The sequence below is a fragment of the Mauremys mutica genome, chromosome 4 (genome assembly GCF_020497125.1).
Source record: "Mauremys mutica isolate MM-2020 ecotype Southern chromosome 4, ASM2049712v1, whole genome shotgun sequence".
NCBI classification, from domain to species: Eukaryota; Metazoa; Chordata; order Testudines; family Geoemydidae; genus Mauremys; species Mauremys mutica.
Window position 1 is genome coordinate 49,926,112 of NC_059075.1, and position 21,807 is coordinate 49,947,918.

At 40.6% G+C, this 21,807-nt stretch overlaps 1 protein-coding gene across 1 annotated transcript; it reads right to left on the bottom strand.

Moving 5' to 3' along the window:
* Positions 1-28: 28 nt before the first annotated feature.
* LOC123367953 (opsin-5-like) lies at positions 29-15,860 on the bottom strand. The gene is made up of 6 exons (XM_045012339.1): positions 15,767-15,860; positions 12,480-12,685; positions 11,966-12,065; positions 8,739-8,843; positions 7,891-8,114; positions 29-367 (listed from the first exon to the last, which is right to left on the bottom strand). The coding sequence occupies exons 1-6, from the start codon at positions 15,858-15,860 to the stop codon at positions 29-31; spliced, it is 1,068 nt and encodes a 355-aa protein (XP_044868274.1).
* Between the last annotated feature and the right edge of the window lie 5,947 nt (positions 15,861-21,807).

Here is a 21,807-nt window from a genome sequence, read left to right on the forward strand (position 1 = left end):
TAGAAACAGGAGAACACTGTTCCATGTCTTAGCCTGGCGTTTCAGCCTCAGGAACTTTGGACACAAACTCTCTCTGTGGTTTCAGGAGGACAGCTGCCTCATTTCTTTGATTGAGCATCTGTACTGGCATTTGCAGGGCTGAATCCTTGTCTTGGTTGAGACACTGGAAAAGGTTTCTGATGTCTTTACGGAATTTAGAGCTCATTCCCATGTAGATAAGTGGGTTGTAAAAACTGGCAGATTTGGCAAAAAGGCTGGCTAGGACATTGGTGAGCGCTGGCACTTGAAATCCACATGCTGACCACATAGAGATTACTGCATAAGGAGACCATGCCAGGAAAAAGGCAAAACAAATTACAAATGACACCTGAGAAGGAAAAATAACATGGGAGCATCAAAACTGTAAACACCACATTTGTAATGTCACGATTCTAGACCTACTTCAGCTTTTAGAAGCGCTTCTACATTTTGTAACTATTAAAAGACCTACTCACCCAAAAGGCACTTTCACAAAGCTCTAGCCATTATCTATCAAATTTAAAGGAAAATTCTTCCTCGGTTTCTCACAGCTAAATAGAATCAATCAAGAAGCTATGGGAGAGTATCTGGGTCTCCTTCAAACACACTTCGACTATAATTTTGGTCATTTATTCACATTCTGATGGCTAGAAAATGGGTTTGGAAAAAGGAGGACAATTTAAGTGTTAACTCCAATGAATAAGAAAAGGCTTCCATCAGAATAATTTGCACTGTCTGCATCAGTTAGATAGAACACCATTGACACTCTTATTAAGTACATTGATTTCATAGACCTATGTGAGTACTCAAATGTACAAGCTATTTCGTTTATACCTACTATATTTCATAATCAAAATGATTTATCCTTCAGGAGTGGAAATAATAAAACAAAATTTTACAGCGGAGACCTTATGTTGTTGCTGGAAATGTTGTATGGCCAGCAAATTGTGCTGTCATTTAAGGAACGTTTCAGGAGGTACATGAACATGCAATATGGTGGTGATACGAGGAAAGCAAATCTTTAATCAAGTACAAAAAACATTGAAAAGTCTAATTGAAACCAGAAATACACGGATTTTCAGAGGCAGGTTGAGAAAGCTAGAAATGTCCATTCGTAAAAACAGTTCTTTGCATCAAAGAACCTAAATTTAATTTAAAATGTACATAGCATCTGGTTGAGTTATAGATTTTTTAGTGTGGTCAGCATCATAGTATCTAAGACATGGCCCAGATGGAGGCTTTCCTTATTCTAACAGTCACACCAGTATCAGAGGGCCAGAATTTTTTCCCTACCCTTGCTCCTTGTCTTCACTGATACCTAGTTTCATGATTATTATTGTTGTTATTTTGGGAGGAATGGTGAGGATAGGTGGGTTTAGTTAGGAGGGAATAAGCTAAATAGAAAGAAAAGTGAAGAGTTAGGGACATTTGAGAGAAGGAAGATGGGACAGGGCAGGGGAGAAGAAGGTAGGAAGGGGCAGCTGTGGAGTGAAGTTGACATGAAGAGACTGGGAGGGACGGGGATGGTTGGAGCAACAGCCAATCAACGCAGTGCACCAAAAGGTCACTTAAAACTATAGATGGTTCTCTGAATGACCAGAAGTCCCTGCTTTGGCTGCTGCTTCTCCTATCCATTGGAGTCCCCGGCTGGTTCCTCTGCACTTTTTGCTCAAGGTCACCAGGGGCGGCTCTAGGAATTGTGCCGCCCCAAGCAGGGTGGCACGCTGCGGGGGGTGCTCTGGTGGTCGCCGGTCCTGCGGCTCCGGTGGACCTCCTGCAGACGTGCCTGCGGAGGGTCCGCTGGTCCCGCGGCTCTGGTGGACCTCCCGCAGGCATGCCTGCGGATGCTCCACCGAAGCCGCGGGACCAACGGACCCTCCGCAGGCACGCCTGCGGGTGGTCCACCGGAGCCGCCTGCCACCCTCCCGCGGCACGCCACCCCAAGCGCGCGCTTGGCGCGCTGGGGTCTGGAGCCGGCCCTGAAGGTCACATAGAGGTACCAGCTGCATCCTGGTGCCCACAGAGCGTGTGAGAGATCTCCCTTGAACAGTTCCGGGTCCAAGGTGGTGCTGGGAGAAGGGAGGACCCTAAGGAACCTCATTTTAACCCCTCCAATCAGTGCAGCTATCCCTGCTTTGTCTGCTTCTGTAGCTGCACCTACCCGCTTGACTATCTGGCTGGTTCCTATTTCCTATTAGAAACACTCTGCATAGGATCTTAAGAAAAGAATAGATCATAGTTAAGGCTACATTTTAGTCACGGGTATTTTTAGTAAAAGTCATGGACAGATCACGGGCAGTAAACAAAAATTAATGTGATCTGTCCACGACTTGTACTATACTCCTAGCTAAATTGGGAGTGCTTGTGGGGACTGGGGTGGGGTGGGATGGGACTGTGCCTGCTCAGGGGATGGCCCGGGGGGCACCACGCGTGCTGGCGGTGTGTGGGGCCTCAGGGGGTGCCACGGGTGCGTGGGGTTGCAGGCATTGGGAGGGTGGTCTGGGGGGCACAGCCAATATTCAAGTGGGTGGTCTGGGGGGCACTGCAGGTGAGAGCAGCCCAGGATCCCCACTGGTGCTGGTGGGTGGGGGGTTGGCAGGGCTGGCAGGCTCCCTACCCAGCTTCTTGGAAGCAGTGACATGTCCCTCCCTAAGCTCCTAGCTCCATGCTGTGCGCTGCCAGCTCTGCAACTCCCATTGGCCATTGTTCCCGGCCAATGGGAGCTGTAGGGGCAGTGCCTGTGGGAGGCGGCAGCACGTGGAACTAGGAGCTGAGGGAAGGACATGTTGCCACTTCTGGGGAGCCCCCTCAAGGTAAGTGCTGTCCCTCCTATGCCCCAATCTTCATCCCCCTACCCAAACTGCTCCTGTTGCAGTGGCCTGAGACTGCTCCAGCAGTGGCTGGTGCGCCTGGCCCAGGGGCTGCCTGAACTGCTCAGGGAGCCCCAGAGCCAGCCACACCAGCCATGACTTCCATGACCTCTGTGACAAACTCACAGTCTTAACCATAGTATAGATTAAAAGAAGAGATAATGGCTGTGCTTCATATGTGGAATCAGAGATTAGAGACATATTAAGCCATCCAGTCAACTAGCCCATGTAGTTATCCATGCTGCAATGGCTTCATTGTTCCTGTCATTTGAGCAAGCTGGATCAAAGCTAGCTTGGGTACTATACCCTTAATGTGCTTACTGTAGTTTGGTTAAAATTATGATTCAGGGTAGAGGAGGGAGAGGAATATAATCATTTAAAAGTATTAGAAGAACATTAAGACCATTATAGATCACGGTTCAAGGGCTTTACTAAGGATAAGGTTGTTGAAGGGTTCTAACAATAGGAATAAAGGTATGACACTTAGTGAAGGAAAATTTAGGCTGAATACAAGGAAACAGTGATGTCTATTAAACTGTGGTACAGATCCAAGAGAAACTGGGGCTTCTGTCACTTAAAGCCGGACTGGATAAAACATTGGAAAACATAAGGAGGAAAAATCCTGCATTGGCATATGAAACTAGATGACCTAATAAGTTTGTTCCACATTCTCAATTTGATATAGCAACCTGCAAAGAACCAGGGCCGGCTCCAGGCACCAGCCCAGCTAGCAGCTGCTTGGGGTGGCCAATAGTGAGGGGCGGCATGGAGCAAAAGACCAGCCGCCGAATAGCCACCGAAGATTGAAGTGGCGGCGGCGGCAGAGCTGATTGCGATCGCAGCTTTTTTTTTTTGCTGCTTGGGATGTCAAAAACCCTGGAGCTGGCCCTGCATAGAACTCAGAGGGAGGTGTACATGTTGCAAGAAGGAAGAGTTTGGAGGAGGCACCAGGAAGTCAGTCTATGTGCACATGGGTAGAATGCTAGCTGCAGATGCAGCATCTCTGTAAACAGTTATCTTAATAAAAAAGAGCCAGTTCAGAATTATTTGTGCAAGCGAGTAATTGCTTGGTGTTAAGTGGTTATGTGTTTACTAAAGATTCGTTTTTAAAATACCAAAATTAATGTTGTCGTGTGTTTGTACCTCCTCCCATCTTGAAGGTGCATTTGGGTTGGTCTTGGCTGCAAGAATGAGGAGGCATCTGAAACATTTGATATGAACCACTGGCATTCTATGCTACAGTTCTAGTTTCACTGCTTCCACTGATCAAATGGTAGATCCCCAAACTAGGGGGACCTTCCTATTTTTTTCTTGTTTCTCTGTCTTTTCTTTCCCTGCTCCTGAACCTCCTAAGGCTGGCTGATTCCTTCAACACTCTCTTTGTTGCTAGACTGCTTCTGCCAGCAATGGATCCAACGATTCCTGTTCCCAACCACAAACTTGTTTCTATCGAGAGAGGTTCCAATTTAACAGGCCAGACTTCTCCTGCAGATCAGAAAAATTGTGTCACCTTGACACCTCTTGAGCTTTCAGATAATAAGAGTAAGGATAAAAAGCCCAATATTCTCTGTAATAGGATCAAGATAGCTCTCCAAGAAGCATACACTAGTTTTGAAGAGAATGCTTCTACAGGAATACATGTTTACTCCACCTGATACATATATTTATGGCCAGAGAAGTGCTGTGGGATCTCATGATGAAATTTGTGGGCTAGTCATCTAAGCCTCCATACAGACTCTACAAAGTAAGTGTCTTTGTATCTTCTGATATTACTTATTTCTGGTTGAGGGGTTCTGTGAACCACTGTCTTATCAACTGCACCCACAACCCTTCATTGGTACTGTTTACTACATCACAAAGGTAGCCTCCAGACTGGTGGTGATACAGGCCCAGAAAAATGAGGACTGTATCTGGTCTTGTATACCTCCCAATCCAGAGGTTCCATGCTTTTCTGAAAAACATGCATATCTTCCTCATAGTCCAGTGTTATCATAATTTCTGCTTTTGAAGAACTCATAGGAGCATGGTGGCAAGTGACTGACAGCGAATAGAATGTTTAGAATGGAGAAGCCAAATGTACAGATAGAATCATAGGCCTGGAAGGGACCTTGAGAGGTCATTTAGTCCAATCCCCTGTATTCATGGCAGGACTATTATCGAGACCATCCCTGACTGTTGTATGTCTAACTTGCCCTTAAAAATCTCCAATGATGGAGATTCCACAACCTCCCTGGGCAATTTATTCCAGTGTTTACCCTGACAGTTGGGAAGTTTTTCCTAACGTCCAACCAAATCACCTTTGCTGCAATTTAAGCCAATAGGCTTAAGCTTCTTGTTCTATCCTCAGAGGTTAATGAGAACAATTTTTCTCCCTCCTACTTGTAACCACCTTTTATGTACTTGAAAACTGTTATGTCCCCTCTCAGTCTCCTCTTCTCCAGACTAAACAGACTCAGTTTTCTGAATCTTCCCTCATAGGTATCATTTCCTAAACCTTTAATCATTTTTGTTGCTCTTTTCTGGACTTTCTCCAATTTGTCCACTTCTTTCCTGAAATGGGCACCCAGAACTAGACACAATACTCCAGTTGAGACTTAATCAGTGTGCAGTAGAGTAAAAGAATTACTTCTCATGTCTTGCTTACAAGGCTCCTGTTAATAAGGTCCAGAATGATGTTTGCTTTTTTTGCTTGTGATCCATTATGACCCCTACAACTCCTTCCTAGGCAGTCATTTCCCATTTTGTATGTGTACCACTGATTGTTCCTTCCTAAGTGGAGTACTTTGCATTTGTCCTTATTGAATTTCATCCTATTTACTTCAGACCATTTCATCAGTTTCTCCAGATCATTTTAATCCTATCCTCCAAGGCACTTGCAACCCCTCCCAGCTTAGTATCGTCCACAAACTTTATAAGTATACTCTCTATGCTATTATCTAAATCATTGATGAAGTTACTGAACAGAACTGGACCTACGACCGATCTCTGTGGGACCCCACGGGATATGCCCTTTCAGCTTGACTGGGAACCACTGATGACCATGGGAATGGTTTCCCATCCGTTATGCAGCCACCTTATAGTACCTCCATCTAGGTTGTATTTCCATAGTTTGTTTATGAGAAGGTTATGTGAGAGAGTATCAAAAGCCTTAGTAAAGTCAAGATATACCACATCTACTGCTTCCCTCATCCACAAGGCTTATTATGCTGTCAAAGAAAGCTATTAGGTTGGTCTGAATGATTTGTTCTTGACAAATCCAAGTTGGTACTTATATTATTATCTTCTAGGTGTTTGCAAATTGATTGCTTAATTATTTACTCCATTATCTTTCCAGGTATAGAAGTTAAGCTGACTGGTCTGTAATTCCCCAGGTTGTCCTTATTTCCCTTTTTATAGATTGGCTCTATAGTTTCCCTCTTCCAGTCTTCTGGAATGTCTCCCGATTTCCATGCTAATGGCTCAGATATCTTCTCAATCAGCTCCTTGAGTATTCTAAGATGTATTTAATTAGGCCATAGTGACTTTAAGACATCTATATTGTCTAAGTAATTTTTAACTTGTTCTTTCCCAAGTTTTAGCCTCTGATCTTACCCCATTTTCATTGGCATTCCCTATGGTAAATGTCCAATTGCTGCTAACATTTTTGGTGAAAAAAAGAAGTCATTTTGCACGTCTGCCATTTCCATATTTTCTGTTGTCTTCCCCCCTTCATTGAGTAATGGGCCTACCTGTTCTTGGTCTTCCTCTTGCTTCTAATGTATTTGTAGAATGTTTTCTTGCTACCCTTTATGGCTCTAGCTAGTTTAATCTCATTTTGGGCTTTGGCCTTTCTAATTTTGACCCTACATACTTGTGTTATTTGTTTATATTAATCCTTTGTAATTTGACCTAGTTTCCATCTTTTGTAGGACACTTTCTGAGTTTCAGATAATTGAAGATTTCCTGATTAAGCCAGAGTGGTTTCTTGCCATACTTCCTATCTTTCCTATGCAGTGGGATCGTCTACTCTTTTGCCCTTAATGTCTTTGAAAAACTGCAAACTCGTTTGAACTTCCCCCCCTTTAACTTGCTTCCAATGGGATCTTACCAACCAGCTTACTGAGTTTGCTTAAGTCAACCTTATTGAAATCCATTATCTATATTCTGCTGTTTTCCCTCCTGCCATTCCATGATCACTTTCACCTAAGTTGCTTTGCACTTTTAAATTCTCAACCAGTTCCTCCCTATTTGTTAAAATCAAATCTAAAACAGTCTTTGCACTAGTAGCTTTCGCCATCTTTTGAAAATAAAATTGTCTCCAACACAATCCAAGTACATGTTGAATAATCTGTGCCCTGCTATATTATTTCCCCAACAGATGTCTGGGTCGTTGAAATCCCCCATCACCACCACGGCCTGTGCTTGGAATGATTTTGTTAGCTGTTTTAAAAAAGCATCATCTACCTCTTCCTCCTGGTGAGGTGGTCTGTAGTAGACCCCTACCATGACATCACACGTGTTTTTTACCCCTTTTATCCTTACCCAGAGCTTTTCAACAAATCTGTCTTCTATTTCCATCTCAAACTAAGTCCAAGTGTATATATATTTTAAATATATAAGATAAGGAAGACCCTATTTCATTTGGGTCATTTACAAACATTACAAATGTAAGGGACTGTTCAATAGTCTACATGAAATGGGGTGGTGGGTTTCAATTCAGGTCTCAGCCAGGACTCCACATCACAACTGGTACACAATAATATTCTTGTTGGCAGACTCAGGAGGATGGCTGAAAATTAAATGAGCAATGAGACCAAACTGTCCTCTCATCTCTAAAATGATTAGGGTATGTTGGTAGGGAAACGTGGGGGAAATTTTGCAATGTGAGTGGTGTGCCTGTTCCAGGGATAACTAAAAGGATTTTCATTTTCTTTTCTGTCAAATCTAGCATTTGTTCTAAGAATTAAATTACATCAAATATGTATGTAACATGCTATATTGGAGGCAAAGAATTGTCCATTACCTGTGTAATATTTCGTTCCATGAGCCGCTGCCTTTGGCTAATTTTTTTACCTCTTGTGGTCTTGTGACTTGATTTAACAGTCTTTATTATGGACACGTAACAGAAAACCATGATGGAGACAGGAATAAAGAAGCCAGATATAAAGATTCCAATCACGTAGGACTTATAGACAACAGAAAATGTTGCCTTGATCCAGTCTATTTCACATGTACCATATTTGTGGTCTGGAAAAATTGAACATATTAAGTATGAACAAATCCCTTTATCTGAAACATTAAGGATTGTATTAACTGATGTGCACTTTACAAAGTCTTTAGAGAGGCTTATACAAGAAAAAGCTGTGTATCATCACTTCTATAGTTAGCATCTATTTAAAACAAAATTGATTCCCCATTTAAGATGTACAGAAAATGTTATTTTTGACTATTGACAAATTGTTTGCAAAACAAAATTCTCATTTACATGAAGGATGTATTTACTCCACTCTAACAGTGTAACGAGGCCTTAAAGTGGGCATAAATTAAGTTTAAATTACCAGAGTGATCTAGTGGGGACTTCTTGCAAATGAGATTCAGACACTTCTGTCTTTATGTATAGACTATTATGTACAGAAATGTATATTAATTCCTTGTTTTTCCATTCATCAATCGCATTACCCAACTATCAAAGGAATGTGGCATGCAGGAAATAAAGTAACTGTTGGTTTCAGTATTATCTAGGTTACTCACTTTCACACTGTCCATTAATATTCTGCAGAGTTGCACAATGATTACTACTGTTTTTAATGGATACATATGCTGGATAAGATTTTTCTCCTTATAGGTAATTCTGTAGAAATGAACACTCACCTGTATAGCTACCCCACCCTAGAAGTGGTGCACTGGCCCAGAAAAGAGCGGTTGCCCATATCACAATCATGGTTAATGTAATATTTTTTCTATCAATTTTGTGAGCTGTAGGTAAAAGATAGATAACAAATTTGATCTCCAAAATAGATTAACAAGAAAGATTGTTTGCCGCTACACCTGAATTTTAGAAGAGAAAATGTTAAAAAAAATTAATGTTGTAAGAAAATAGGTACATTAAATTGTGCAATCTAACAAAAGTTAAGAGCTGAAGGAAACATTTCTTCACTTAATAGATTATATGAAAAAGAGCAGTTCCATTAATGAAATAGTATTACCTCCTTTTTTTGTAAATACAGTAGTCCAGATCAATGTTCCCTCTAATTTTTTACATCCATGTGTGGACTGAATTTTGTTATGTGCACCAATATGGAGGCGATGTGTGGCGGGGGTGGGGCTGAGGGGTTTGGAGTGTGGGAGGGGGCTCAGGGTTGGGGGACAGGTTTGCGATATGTGTGTTGGGGGAAGAGCTCTGGCTGGGGGTGCAGGCTCTGGGGTGGGTCCGGGGATGAGGGGTTTGGGGTGCAGGCTGCAGCAGGGAGAGAGGCTGCGGCAGTTCTGGCGGAACCAGGGGAGAGGCGCCTCTCCCCAGCACAGCAGTTCCGGCAAGGGCTGGGGGAGAGGCACTTCTCTCTGCTGTGTGCCTGCACGGCCCTTAATAGCCTGCTGCACGGCCATACGGCTGCTCAGTTTAGAGGGAACTTAGGTCCAGATTCCCACTTATACTGAAGCCCCTCTACATTGCTTTGACGGTATAAAGAGGGCTTAATGTGGGGGTAAATTTACAATACAAATATTTGTAAATGTTTGTTTCTTTTGCTTTACAAATAAATAAGTAAAAAGGAATTTTCTTACTGAACTTGCGAAGATTTACTTCTAAGTACTGTTGCCTGATCAGTAGTTTATGTATTAATTATATTGATTACTTAAGAATCCCCAGCTGTCACTTTGAGGGTTGCCAGGTTCTTCCCCCAAGATCAGGGCCAGTATTATTCAAATTATTATATAGTTGGGAACCTTGATGTGCACAGTTGCAACACTCACACTATAGGAACCCTTTTATATTTACAAATATAGTTTATTAATACATTTAGCACAAACACCCCATGTCAGGAAGGTAGAGAGAGATACTACAGAATGTACATCTACACACCCATATACTCACACCATCTCTTGTAGAACAGCCTGAAATGTTCATCATCATCTTCCTCATCACCATCACCTTCCCCATCATCATAATGGCCATCATTCTGGCACCTCCCAAGGCCTACATCTCTCTCTCCTACTGGCCCTGGGCTGGGATGACGCTTTTATAATATGTTACACCAATGCTGCTACGTTTGACACATATTGAATAGGGGATTTTCCCCCTTTTCCTTATTTGTATTTCCTCACCTTACTAATGTTGGAGTGTGTTTTTCCTATAGGTTAATATATCAATGATCTCAACTCATTATCATATACATCAATTCATTACCATGGCCCTTTTGTGATTAGGTATCACATGTGTTATTTTTGTCCTTTCCACGTTCCAAGTTGCGGTGTACCTGTTAGGTTTAAAAGGGTATGAACTCAGGAAAGCCCGTATGCCAACCTGCTTTAACGCTCCTCTGTGTTAAAGGTCGCAGCCATACATGGACCTTATGCTTTAGCTCATTACCATCTATCTAGGGGAAAGGGCCCAAACATATGTATGCTAACTTTGCCTTAGCTCAACATACAGGATGTGGCCTGCAGGTCCCTTGTGTTACAGCCAAAATATACTCTAATATAAACCTATACATCTATTATAATAAAACAAATAATCAAACCCATAAGAAAATAAGAAAGTTATAAGAAAAGATATATAGGCAAGTAAACAGGCTACCCTTAGCTGTTTCTCATGTACCTGTGGTCAAAACTTCCCCTTAAACTCTATTTTTGGCTCCCCAAATATCTGGGGTTTTCTGTTCAGCCGTTTATCTGTGCAAAGTTTATCTGTTCAAAGTTCATAGGCCTCAAGCCTTATGTTAATTTGCTGAATTTAATGTCTTATAGGATTCAGGCCTGTAGGTTTCTTGCAACAGTACCTTTTGATATATTTAAACCTGGTGTACTTGTTAGGTGGTAAGATTGGCTGGTAACAACCAGAGAATTTTAACTCATACCAGCATGGCATTTAGGAGAATTTTCTAGGAACTTGCTTGACAAAAGAGTGAGTTCGCTTCATTTCCAGGTTTTATCAGTATCATCGACCACTCGAGGATCCTTTTCCTTTGAAAATGAAGGACACACTGTCTTTGTCATATATGGAATAGGAACCTTCTTGTGGTGGTGATGAGGAGGAACTCAGACTCCTAACCCTGGCAGGAAAGTATCAGAAAACTGCTTGACTATAATTGAAAGAATGAGTCCTCTTCTTCATTACCTCCTTTGGTAATGGATGATCGTGTAATGTTCCTCCCTCCCATCTTTCCCTAAAAACTTTACATCTTTCTCCTAGTTTTATGTCTCCACCTGTTCTCTTGTGCACTTTCCATGGTTTCCTTGGTAACCTTGTGTGACATAGACACACCTTGGCAATGCATCCTCTGTTCTTTGTGAACAGGTCTCACCTTAGACCCGACAAACACATTACACCAAAGAGAAATCTTACAGGGTATTTATATGAGGGCTATCATATGAGGTGTCTACAGAAAGCTTATTATTTGTCAAGACTCAAATCTTTTCAAGATGTGTGTATAGCTAAGATCAAAGGAATAATGGGTTTATATTGAAAGTATGCTTTATGGACTTGGAGTAGGAATTCATGACCAGGAGTTGGTGTATGTATGGCAGGGGTGGGCAAACTACAGCCCGTGGGCTGGATCCATCCCGCCAACCATTTAAGTCTGGCCCTTGAGCTCCTGCTGGGGAGCAGGGTCTGGGGCTTGCCCTGTTCCAGCGCTCCATCTGGAATATTTAGATTTTCGTAAAAGAACAAAAGCTTAGTATTGTATTCACAAGTGCACCCCTAATTATACTGGAAACGTTTGAGTATTAGCAAGGTAAAAAAGACAATTGTTAATATATTTTCAATCTAATTCTTAGGCTTGATTTTAAAGATGTCAGGTATATAATATTGTCAACACGTTTAATAAAATATACCTTGGAGGTAGTGATTTGATGTTTGGCAAAGAAAGCTGACATACCTTGGTGAGGCTGGCATCCTTTAATGTATCTGATGACACTGATGGCTGTCAGAGTATTAATACTGATTAGACCAAAAAAGAGTATTATAAATCCGTCCACCTGACAAGGAAGGGGTAGAGAGAAGGAGAAAAAAAATCCAACCTCTTGGTATAAAGGGCATATCTCAAAGGTAGAGAACACAAAAAGAACGTGACATTTATTAATATTGAGTATGTTTCTACTAAGTATTTTGAAAGAGTTCTTTTTAATATTTATTCACACATTCGATTCTAGGCTAACTGCGTTTGATCTTGCATGCACAGGAACAGCTTACTTAAGGACAGCAATTGAAAATGATTACTTTTTTTTTTTTTTTTTTTTGCAGGGGAAAAATCCAGGAGCAAGACTAAAACAAACCCAATTACTAAATAAAATACCAATGTCACAGGAATCTTTACATTCTCCCATTACTAAGTTAGGTTCTAAGTATTCAGAAAAAGATTAAGAATCTAGAAATGTAAATAATGCAGTTACCTTGCATGTCCATACGGAAGTGATTAGAAAGCCATCATCTCTAAGAACGTTAAACAGCTCTAGAATGCCCCTTGAATAGCCAAAGAGGGAAATGCCTGCATCTGAGACAGCAAGATTGAAGGTGAGATAGTCCTGAGGGTCCAGGGAATGTCGTTGGTTGTACATGATGAAGATCACCCCTCCGTTGCCAAGCCAAGAAAGCCAACCTATGCAATTAAAAGTCAGTGCTGTAGGACAATTGGAGAACAATTTGAAAGAAAAATATTAATTGGTATTTTGCACTTCCTCTTTTGCAGGAAAAAACGGGTCATGTCATTGGCTTGTCCCTTTCCTTAAGTTGTGGCATTGACTGACACTGACTTGGAGTCCCATCAATTTTGAGCTACAGATGATGGCTGTGACAGAAGAGGTTAGATCAGGGTTTCTCAAACAGGGGTCGCTGCTTCCGTAGGGAAAGCCCCTGGCGGGCCAAGCCGGTGTGTTTATCTGCCCCGTCCGCAGGTCCGGCCGATCGAGGCTCCCACTGGCCGCGAATCGCTGCTCCGGGCCAATGGGAGATGCTGGAAGCAGCAGCCCGTAAGTCCCTCAGCCCATGCCGCTTCCAGCAGCTCCCATTGGCCCGGAGCAGCGATCCGTGGCCAATGAGAGCCACGATCAGCCGGACCTGTGGACGGGGCAGGTAAACACACTGGTCCGGTCCGCCAGGGCTTCCCCTACAGACGCGGCGACCCCTGTTTGAGAAATCCTGGGGTAGACAAATATATTGAGCAATAATGGGAGGAATTCCTAGAAGTCTGACAAGATCAGGGAGAGCCTCAGGTGGTTGCAATTAGTAAAATTAAACTTTCATTGCAAATCTCCTAATTAATTCACAATTTGTGAAGAGAATTCAAGAGACAAGTTGACTGAATATGGAGAGACTGGAATAATTCCTAAAACCCTCTTTCCTGGCAGGCATTTCCAATAGTGCACACATCTCACCAGTAATATTGTACATAACATACTTGCATAAGAGTATTTTTGAATGAAGCTGGAACAGATCTGAATAGTTTATATTACATTGGCCATCTCACAAAACAGCCTGTTTTTCAGGTTCACAAACAAAATAGCAGTTGATCAGACCTTGCCCAGGAATTAAGGAACAGAAAAATATCAGAAAACATTTCTGCTGTTATGGGGCAGAGAATTTACTGCTGCTAAAACAGCTCTTTTGTAACAATGAAACATTCAGAGAGGAGTTTCTGGTACTTAATGGGCTTTCCATAACCTGGAACTACCTGGAGACTGAGCAATGCAAAATACCCCAAATGGGCTTTCCACATATCTAACCTCAATGAAAGAATCGAAGCCACTTTGAATAGTTTATGAGGAATCCAGAAATAGCACGAGAAGCCTTTCCATCAGGCTGAAACATCTAGAATGGACAGTCACTCTCCCAAAATTCTAGAAGTTTGACCAAAATGAATTGGGCATTTGAATACACAGAACAGGTTTTTAAACTCCAACCCACACCCAGAATTGCTATTGCACAACACCTGGAATGGAATTCCATTAGAATCTCAAAATATATTGCAATTTTGGGAGGTTGTTTATCTGAGAAAAGGGGGTCAACTTTCAGCTCTTTGCAGTCCAGAAATAATGGGTAACCCCACATGATTTCTGGTGGCCCATATACCATATACTAGCCTTGTCTGAAACTGTTGGGGTTTTAGGAAGGGTATATTTTTAGTCTTGCCTCATTATCAGTTAAAGCCAAATCTAGGAATGTATTATATATTTTTTCAGAAGATATTGGCTTCCATAAATCGGAAATTGTTTGCTGTTGCTTGCAAACTTTGTTAAAGAGTAATGGCCAAAGTGTGATTCTTCCAAACCTGATCAAGTGACTGTCAAAACTGTTCCAGTTTTGGACTTCAAAAATTAACTAACTTCTTTAGAGATCATGTCCCCAGCATGACTCTGTTTGAGGAAGACAGTGAAGCCAAATTAATAGCCTCAACAAACCTTGGCCATGAAAACAGACTACAGTTAAAAAGTAAACATGGCTAGGCTAGGTAGAAGCAGCTCTAGGGAAACATATATTATATGCAGAGAGAGTCCAGAATCAAAACAGGGACAAAGTGAATTAAGATTCTAAAAGGCCTTCTCAAGGTTATTAGGAGTCCAGCTCAGTCATATTTGGCCCAGGTGGGGGCATGATGGAAAACATGGCTTCACACATATTCCAGATGTGAAAATATTTATCTCGAGAGTTAGAAAATTATCCTACAATTCCAATTCACTATTATAGACCATGTGAAGTTAAAAAATAAAAGTAAACTAATTTAATAAAAAATATATTTCTAAAGACTATGAATAGATTTCTTCATTCAGTCTACACAGCAAGTAGACAGGGAGTCGTCTTGTGTATTATTCATAGTCTCAAAATCCTGTTAAATTTGCTGTGATTTTCACTCACTCCATGAATTAAAGTAGGCTTGCGTTTGCTATTTTATGAAACTATTCCTGCATGTAGCTATCATTTATTATGTATAACTGAAACAATGTAAAAACTACTTAGTTCCGTTTTAGTAGTAGGGCTTTCAGTATCAAAAATGTTTGATTCATAGTTATAACAATAACAAAGATCTTTCCTACTAACAGCATTGTAGGTTTGCGGTTTGTATTTTGGACAAAACAGAGCAGATGTTTTTGATAATCTATTCAGATTGTTACAGATACAAATAATGTGGAACAATCCCAGGAGTTTTTGACAACTTCTAATTCTAAGGGAAGGAAAGAAATGTTGATTTTATCGTTGTGAATTCCTTAGGATGGTGTAGTACTATGCTATGAAGGGCAAGTATGTAGAGAACTGGTCTTCACTTTTGATTTCCCGCCCTACCCCAATTCCAGTTTCCATTTTACACTACTCAATTCATGTTTTAAAGCTAGACTCTTTCTGAAAGCTTCCAATTTCTCATTTATTTTTAGCTGGATTTTTATAGTGATAAATTAACCTGAAATATCTTCAACAAAGTATAACAGCAGCAGCAACAAAAAGTAGATAAGCTGTGAATTAGTCTTTGGATACCAAATATACAAGTATTATGGTAAGTAAAGTCCACTTCCTTTGTTTTTAAATAACTGCAATTTCTAAAACATACATAAGATTCAACTTTACCCTTGAGAAGGCACAGGTATACCGATATTCCACAAACTCATGATGAGCTGACTGCACATCTCTCTTCAGAGCAAAGAACAGAAGATAAAATTTGAAACACAGCCTGAATTTGCTTTTTACTTACCCAGTGTGAGCAAGTAAACCCCAATGATGGTTTCCCAATCCTCTGAGACAGCAAACCCAGACTTGTTACTGTGCAATAAGCTGGAGCTGTCCATCAGCACCACTCCCTCACTTTCTGGAAAGTTCTGATTCATGAAACACAGTAGTAGATGGAACTATTTTTCTCTCTCTTTTAAATAAGTATCTCACAGAACTTCTTTGACTCTTCTTTAACAAGAGTAAGAGACTTACTTCTTTAGTAAGATAGCAGCAGCAACTATGTGGGAAATGCTAAAAAGGAAGCTGAGCAAGGAGGTAAGACAGTGATCTACCATCTACTGAGCCTCAGCTGCCACTCAGCATCAGTATAATTAGCAGCATCAGAAGTGCTGAGCTACTTGGTTTAAAGCCTCAGGATCTGATCCACACATGGCCCAAATCTGTCTTTCACAGAAAGAGCTTTCTCTTAACCTCAATAGCCCTTAGAATGATGGAGCAGACAGTCCTGCTAAAGGTTTCCCTGCATGATCCCTTGCATTCCTTTTCTACCACTGGGCCACTTAGCAGGAACATGTAATATCCCGATGATGGTAGAAAGGATCAGTAAATGCTGTAGAAATTTTCCCAAAGAGATGCCCCAGTGAAATACAGTAGAATCTCAGTATTATGAACACGTGTTACGAACTGACCGGACCCGTGGAACTGGAAGTACACAATCAGGCAGCAGCAGACACAAAAACAAACAAACAAAAAGCAAATACAGTACAGTACCATGTTAAACGTAAACTACTAAAAATAAGGGAAAGTTAAAAAAAGATTTGACAAGGTAAGGAAACTATGTCTGTGCTTGTTTCATTTAAATTAAGATTGTTTAGAAGCTGCATTTTTTGTCTGCATAGTAAAGATTGAAAGCTGTATTAAGTCAATGTTCAGCTGTAAGCTTTTGAAAGAACCATAATGTTTTGTTCAAAGTTGTGAACATTTCAGAGTAATGAACACCCTCCATTCCCGACATGTTTGCAATTCTGAGACTCTGCTGTACTTCGTTTTGATGCTGACACAAAATATAAGGTGTGGAATGTATCAAACATGAAAACCAAACTGTGTGTGTTGTGGAGGAACTATACATTTATTTAGAAATATATTAAAGCTTTATTTAATAATAAAACGTGCACTGCTCAAGTAGCAAATGACGAAGTACATACAGCAAAGCTTTAAGGTGCCTCTGGATGCTCGGAAGATAGCAAATGAAATTTACTGAGTATTTGACAATGTGTCCCATGTCTAAATATTTAAACATTCTCCCTTTTTGAACCTTTTTTTATTTTTATTATTATTATTTTTTTTACGAGGGAGAGAAACAAGTTAAGAAGAGAACAAATGAGAACAATAAGATCTCCTATATGGGTGATTTCTATTACTCCCAGAGAGCAAGCAAAGAGAAATCAGAATTTGTAAGGTTGCATAGAGATGAAAAGGTATTAGAGCAGTGGATGTAACAAGTGGAACCACAACTATAATGCTTTACACAGTACTAGTCACTGTACTGTGGGCAGGACTTTGCTAAAATTGAAGAGGTGTATCAGAGGGTAATCAGACTCAATTCGGCCTGCAAAAAGGGGTAGTAATTATAAGGAATGGTAAAGCTGGTTGAGAAAACTTGGTTCTACATAATTTAGAAAAAAATGTGAATCATAATTCCAGAACATGTGAAATGGAACTAAATCTGCCTAAACTGTGGTTTAAATATTGAACAAACTTTGAAATCAGTAAGAAAAGCCACCTGGCATATATTAAAATTGAAAACAGTCCTAAACAGATAAAAGCCCATACATTTGAAGCTGAACCCAAGCAAAAAGCAGAGTTTCTGTTGCTTGACAATGGAAGGCATTCTGCAGAGTTTGCAGCCATACTGCAGTGTCCTTTGGTTGAAGATACACACCCATAACTGGTCAGTTCAGTCCTTAGTTTAGGAGTGCTCCTGGATTCCTGGCTGATGCTAAGTGCTCACATAGCAGCATCCATGAATAATGCTCTTTGCCAACCACAGATGGTAAGGAGGCTCTGTCCCAGTCTGGCAGACCACCCAGGCTCAATTATACATGCCTTTGTCACTTCCTGGTTTGAACACAACCACATCTACTTCTGCATGAAGCTCTCAGCCATCAGGACCCTCCAATTACTGTAGAATGCAGCAGCACATATCCTCAGCAATCTGGGCTACAGGGAGCACAATCAGAATGGAAGGCATTCTGCAGTATCTTCTGCACATTACACTGTTTTCCTATAGAATAATGTGTTAAATTCAAGATGTTGGTCCTTTTTTCCCCCAAGGGGCTCAATGACTTGGGCCCAGGATATCTAAGAAATTGTTAAAAGAGTTGGGCTGAAGTGTGTGGTCAACAACATTGCTTCTCAAGCACTCAGAAGCACGACAAGGGCAAAGTTCACCTGTGCAGGAAATGGAGCTTTCTTCTCAGAGGCTGGCCCAAGATTCTGGAACAAACTCCCATAGGAATGAAGAACCACCTCAGCACTCACTCCCTTCCATTCCAAGTGCCAGATGTACTACTTTGACCTCATTTTCACTAATATAAACACATAGAGTATAATTTATTAAAAACAAACAAAAACCTGTGCATGCAATTTCCTCACTGGGTAGAGAATAAGAGCAAGGATGAGATACACGTAACAGATGTTAGTCATGTTGCTTTATGCACTACTGGTGCTCAGATACTATAGGGATGAGGTTAGTATAAGAACTGGACTGAAATAGGATTTTTTTGAAGATGGGGAGTGCCAGTAGTTACAAGTACTAGACAAACTGCTGAGCTGAGATAATGAAAGAGTGCATATGTTCAATGGCTATTAGCCAGGATGGGCAGGAATGGTGTCCCTAGCCTCTGTTTGCCAGAAGTTGGGAATGAGCAACAGGGGATGGATCACTTGATATCCTGTTCTGTTCTTTCCCTCTGGGGCACTTGGCACTGGTCACTGTTGGAAGACAGGATACTGGGCTAGATGGACCTTTGGTCTGACCCAGTAGGGCCATTCTTATGTTATGTTCTTATGATGATTTTTATTTCCAATATTTCCTATAGATAAAATGGCACTAAAATGCATTTGTTTTCTTGTATGACTTTGTACTCATGTTTTAAGGAGTAGATGAAATGCAATACTTGTGTGGGGATGTCTAAGAATTCACTGGTATCAGAAAAGGATTTCCCTTTGAACAAAATTAATGTTACAAAAGAAGGTAGTTGAAAAATTCAAAGTTTGTGGGAAGAAGCATCCTGAAAAATTTCAACCATTAAAGCAACAAATCACAGAATCTCACATTTCTTAAATAAAATTATTAAAATATGTATGTGCACACACACACACCACATGTGAAATAGTTGCCTCCCTTCCCCAAAGAATTCCACCATTTCAGGAAGCAGAACCTCTCTTTTGGTATGTTGTGTAATTATTTAATTTGAAGAAATTTCCTCCTCTCAAACTGTACTGATTTGGTAGGGCAGGCTGAGAGTCACCTCCTGTAGAGAGATACTATTTTGGGGAAGTGACAATATTAATCCAGCCATTACAGGGCTGCTCTAATTAAGAAACTCCCCTGTGTATTCTGTGGCTAAGTCTACCTGAGAAATTTGCATTAAAAAAAAATCCCCTGAACCAGCATCCACCATAAAGTGCTATAGTTATAATGTATTTCAATTTTAGACTTACAAAGCAGTAAGAGCTGTATTGATTTTGTTTTAGTGCTCATGAAGAAATTACATTTTAAACAGTTTCTGTTACAATACCCAATTAAAACAGTTACACATTTAATGATCATGCAAAAAAGATAAATGTGAGTTAAGAGGACCACAGATTCCGCCAGTTTCATGCTGAAATTTTGACTGGACAGGCAGATGAATGAGCAGGTTAACAGCCGTAAAATTTTTCAGAACCTTAAACAGCCAAATGAATTGCAATGAAGGATTCTGAAAAACTGATTCAGGTTCTGTAGTTTCCACATCGGAGTGTTGCTCCTTTAAGATTTCTGAAAGCATGCGCCACATCTCATCCTTCTCATATTTTGAAAGGCACTTCAGATTCTTATACCTTGGGTCAAGTGCTGTAGCTATCTTTAGAAATCTCACATTGGTACCTTTGCATTTTGTCAAATCTGCAGTGAAGGTGTTCTTAAAATGAACAACATATTCTGGGTCATCATCTGAGACTGCAGTAACATGAAATATATGGCAGACTGTGGGTAAAACAGTGCGAGAGACACAATTCTCCCCCACAAAGTTCAGTTACAAATTTAAAACACACTTTTTTTTTTTAATGAGTGTCATCAGCATGGAAGCATGTCCTCTGGAATGGTGGCAGAGACATGAAGGGAAATACGAATGTTTAGCACATCAGGCACGTAAATACCTTGCAATGCCAGCTACAAAATTGCCACACGAATGCCTGTTTTCATTTTCAGGTGACATTGTAAATTTGAAGTGGGCAGCATTATGTCCTATAAACGTAAACAAACTTGTTTGTCTTAGCGAATGGCTGAATAAGTAGTAGGACTGAGTCAACTTGTAGGCTCTAAAGTTTTACATTGTTTTGTTTTGGAGTGCGGTTATGTAACAAAAAAAATCTTAATTTGTAAATTGCATATTCACAAAAAAGAATGCACTACAGTACTTGTGTGAGGTGAACTGAAAAATACTATTTCTTTTATCATTTTTGCAGTGCAAATATTTGTAATCAAATATAATATAATATAAAATGAGCCCTGTACACTTGGTATTCTGTTATAATTGAAATCAATATATTTGAAAATGTAGAAAATTATCCACAAATATTTAATAAATTTTAATTGGTACTCTATTGTTTAACAGTGCAATTAAAACTGATTTTTTTTTAAACCGTGATTAATTTTTTTGAGTTAATCGCGTGACTTAACTGCAATTAATCGACAGTCCTATTTTTTATACAAGGCACAATTAGCCAGCAGAACCCTTTGGTACAAAATATTGAGTCTAAAATAAAAAAAAAAGAACTGGGTATTTATGTGGATGACAAGAATATCTGAAGTTATAAGAAGAAATATTACAGTTTTGGAAATTCACATATTTCAATGTTCAAGCTGATCTCTACCAAGGTTAGGAACACAAACTTTCCCTGAGGTTCATGCCATAACCACTTTCTGAAGAGTTTGTTGCACCTTCTTCTGAAATGTCTGGTTCAGGCCTCTGTAGGAGAGGGGATGGTAGTCGAGATGGACAACAAGGGCTGGCTCTACAGTTTTCCCCACTCCAAGCAGCGCATCGAATTGCCGCCGCAGATGGCGGGGGCCATCCGTGTGTCCTTAGGGTGGCAGGCGCGGACAGCTAAACATAGAAGCTGCTGCTGAACTGCCGCCACCGCAGAAACGCGCGAGCCGCCCTAAGGGCGCACGGACTCCCCCCGCTGTCCGCGGCAGCAATTCGGCGCGCTGCTTGGGGGCAAAACAACAGGGACTGTCGCCCCTTGCAGAATGCTGCCCCAAGCACCAGCTTGGAATGCTGGTTCCTGGAGCCAGCCCTGTGGACAACTGATCTGACTCACTATGGCAATTCTTATGTTCTTATAAAATGCTTAAAACATTGATCATTTATAGCTGGTTCTGAAAAATTAGTTTGGGTTCTACAAAACATATCCATGAAGTTCTTATTATTTTTGCTATTTCCCAGTCTTGTGACACTGTTACTGGAATTTCCCCCCGATAAACATACAGGCCTAAAAATGCAGTTTTGTCTTCTTCCATTTTCTAACAAATTTAGATGGTCTGGCTTTCAATAGGAGAACATATTTCTTCAAGTTAAGCAATTTTCTCTTAATTTTTGTTTAAAACAATTGTGTCAGTTACTGGAACAAGAACTAAAGGATACATATGGTACCCGATAAATGCTATTATCTGCATGTAGGCCTTGCATATACTACACTTTCTATTGCACTCAAGTCCCAGACATACCACAATTACACACATTTGCAAACTAAAAATGTAAAATGCACCAACCACAGAAATGTTACAGCAGACAA

What these genes read in the sequence shown, in the direction of transcription:
- LOC123367953 (XM_045012339.1), bottom strand. Translation starts at nt 15,860, where the DNA reads ATGGACAGCTCCAGCTTATTGCACAGTAACAAGTCTGGGTTTGCTGTC. An exon ending in AGGATGCCAGCCTCACCAAG is followed by an intron (nt 8,844 to 11,965) that starts GTATGTCAGCTT and finishes TTTTACCTACAG; the next exon opens with CTCACAAAATTGATAGAAAA. An exon ending in TGGAACGAAATATTACACAG is followed by an intron (nt 368 to 7,890) that starts GTAATGGACAAT and finishes TTTCCTTCTCAG; the next exon opens with GTGTCATTTGTAATTTGTTT.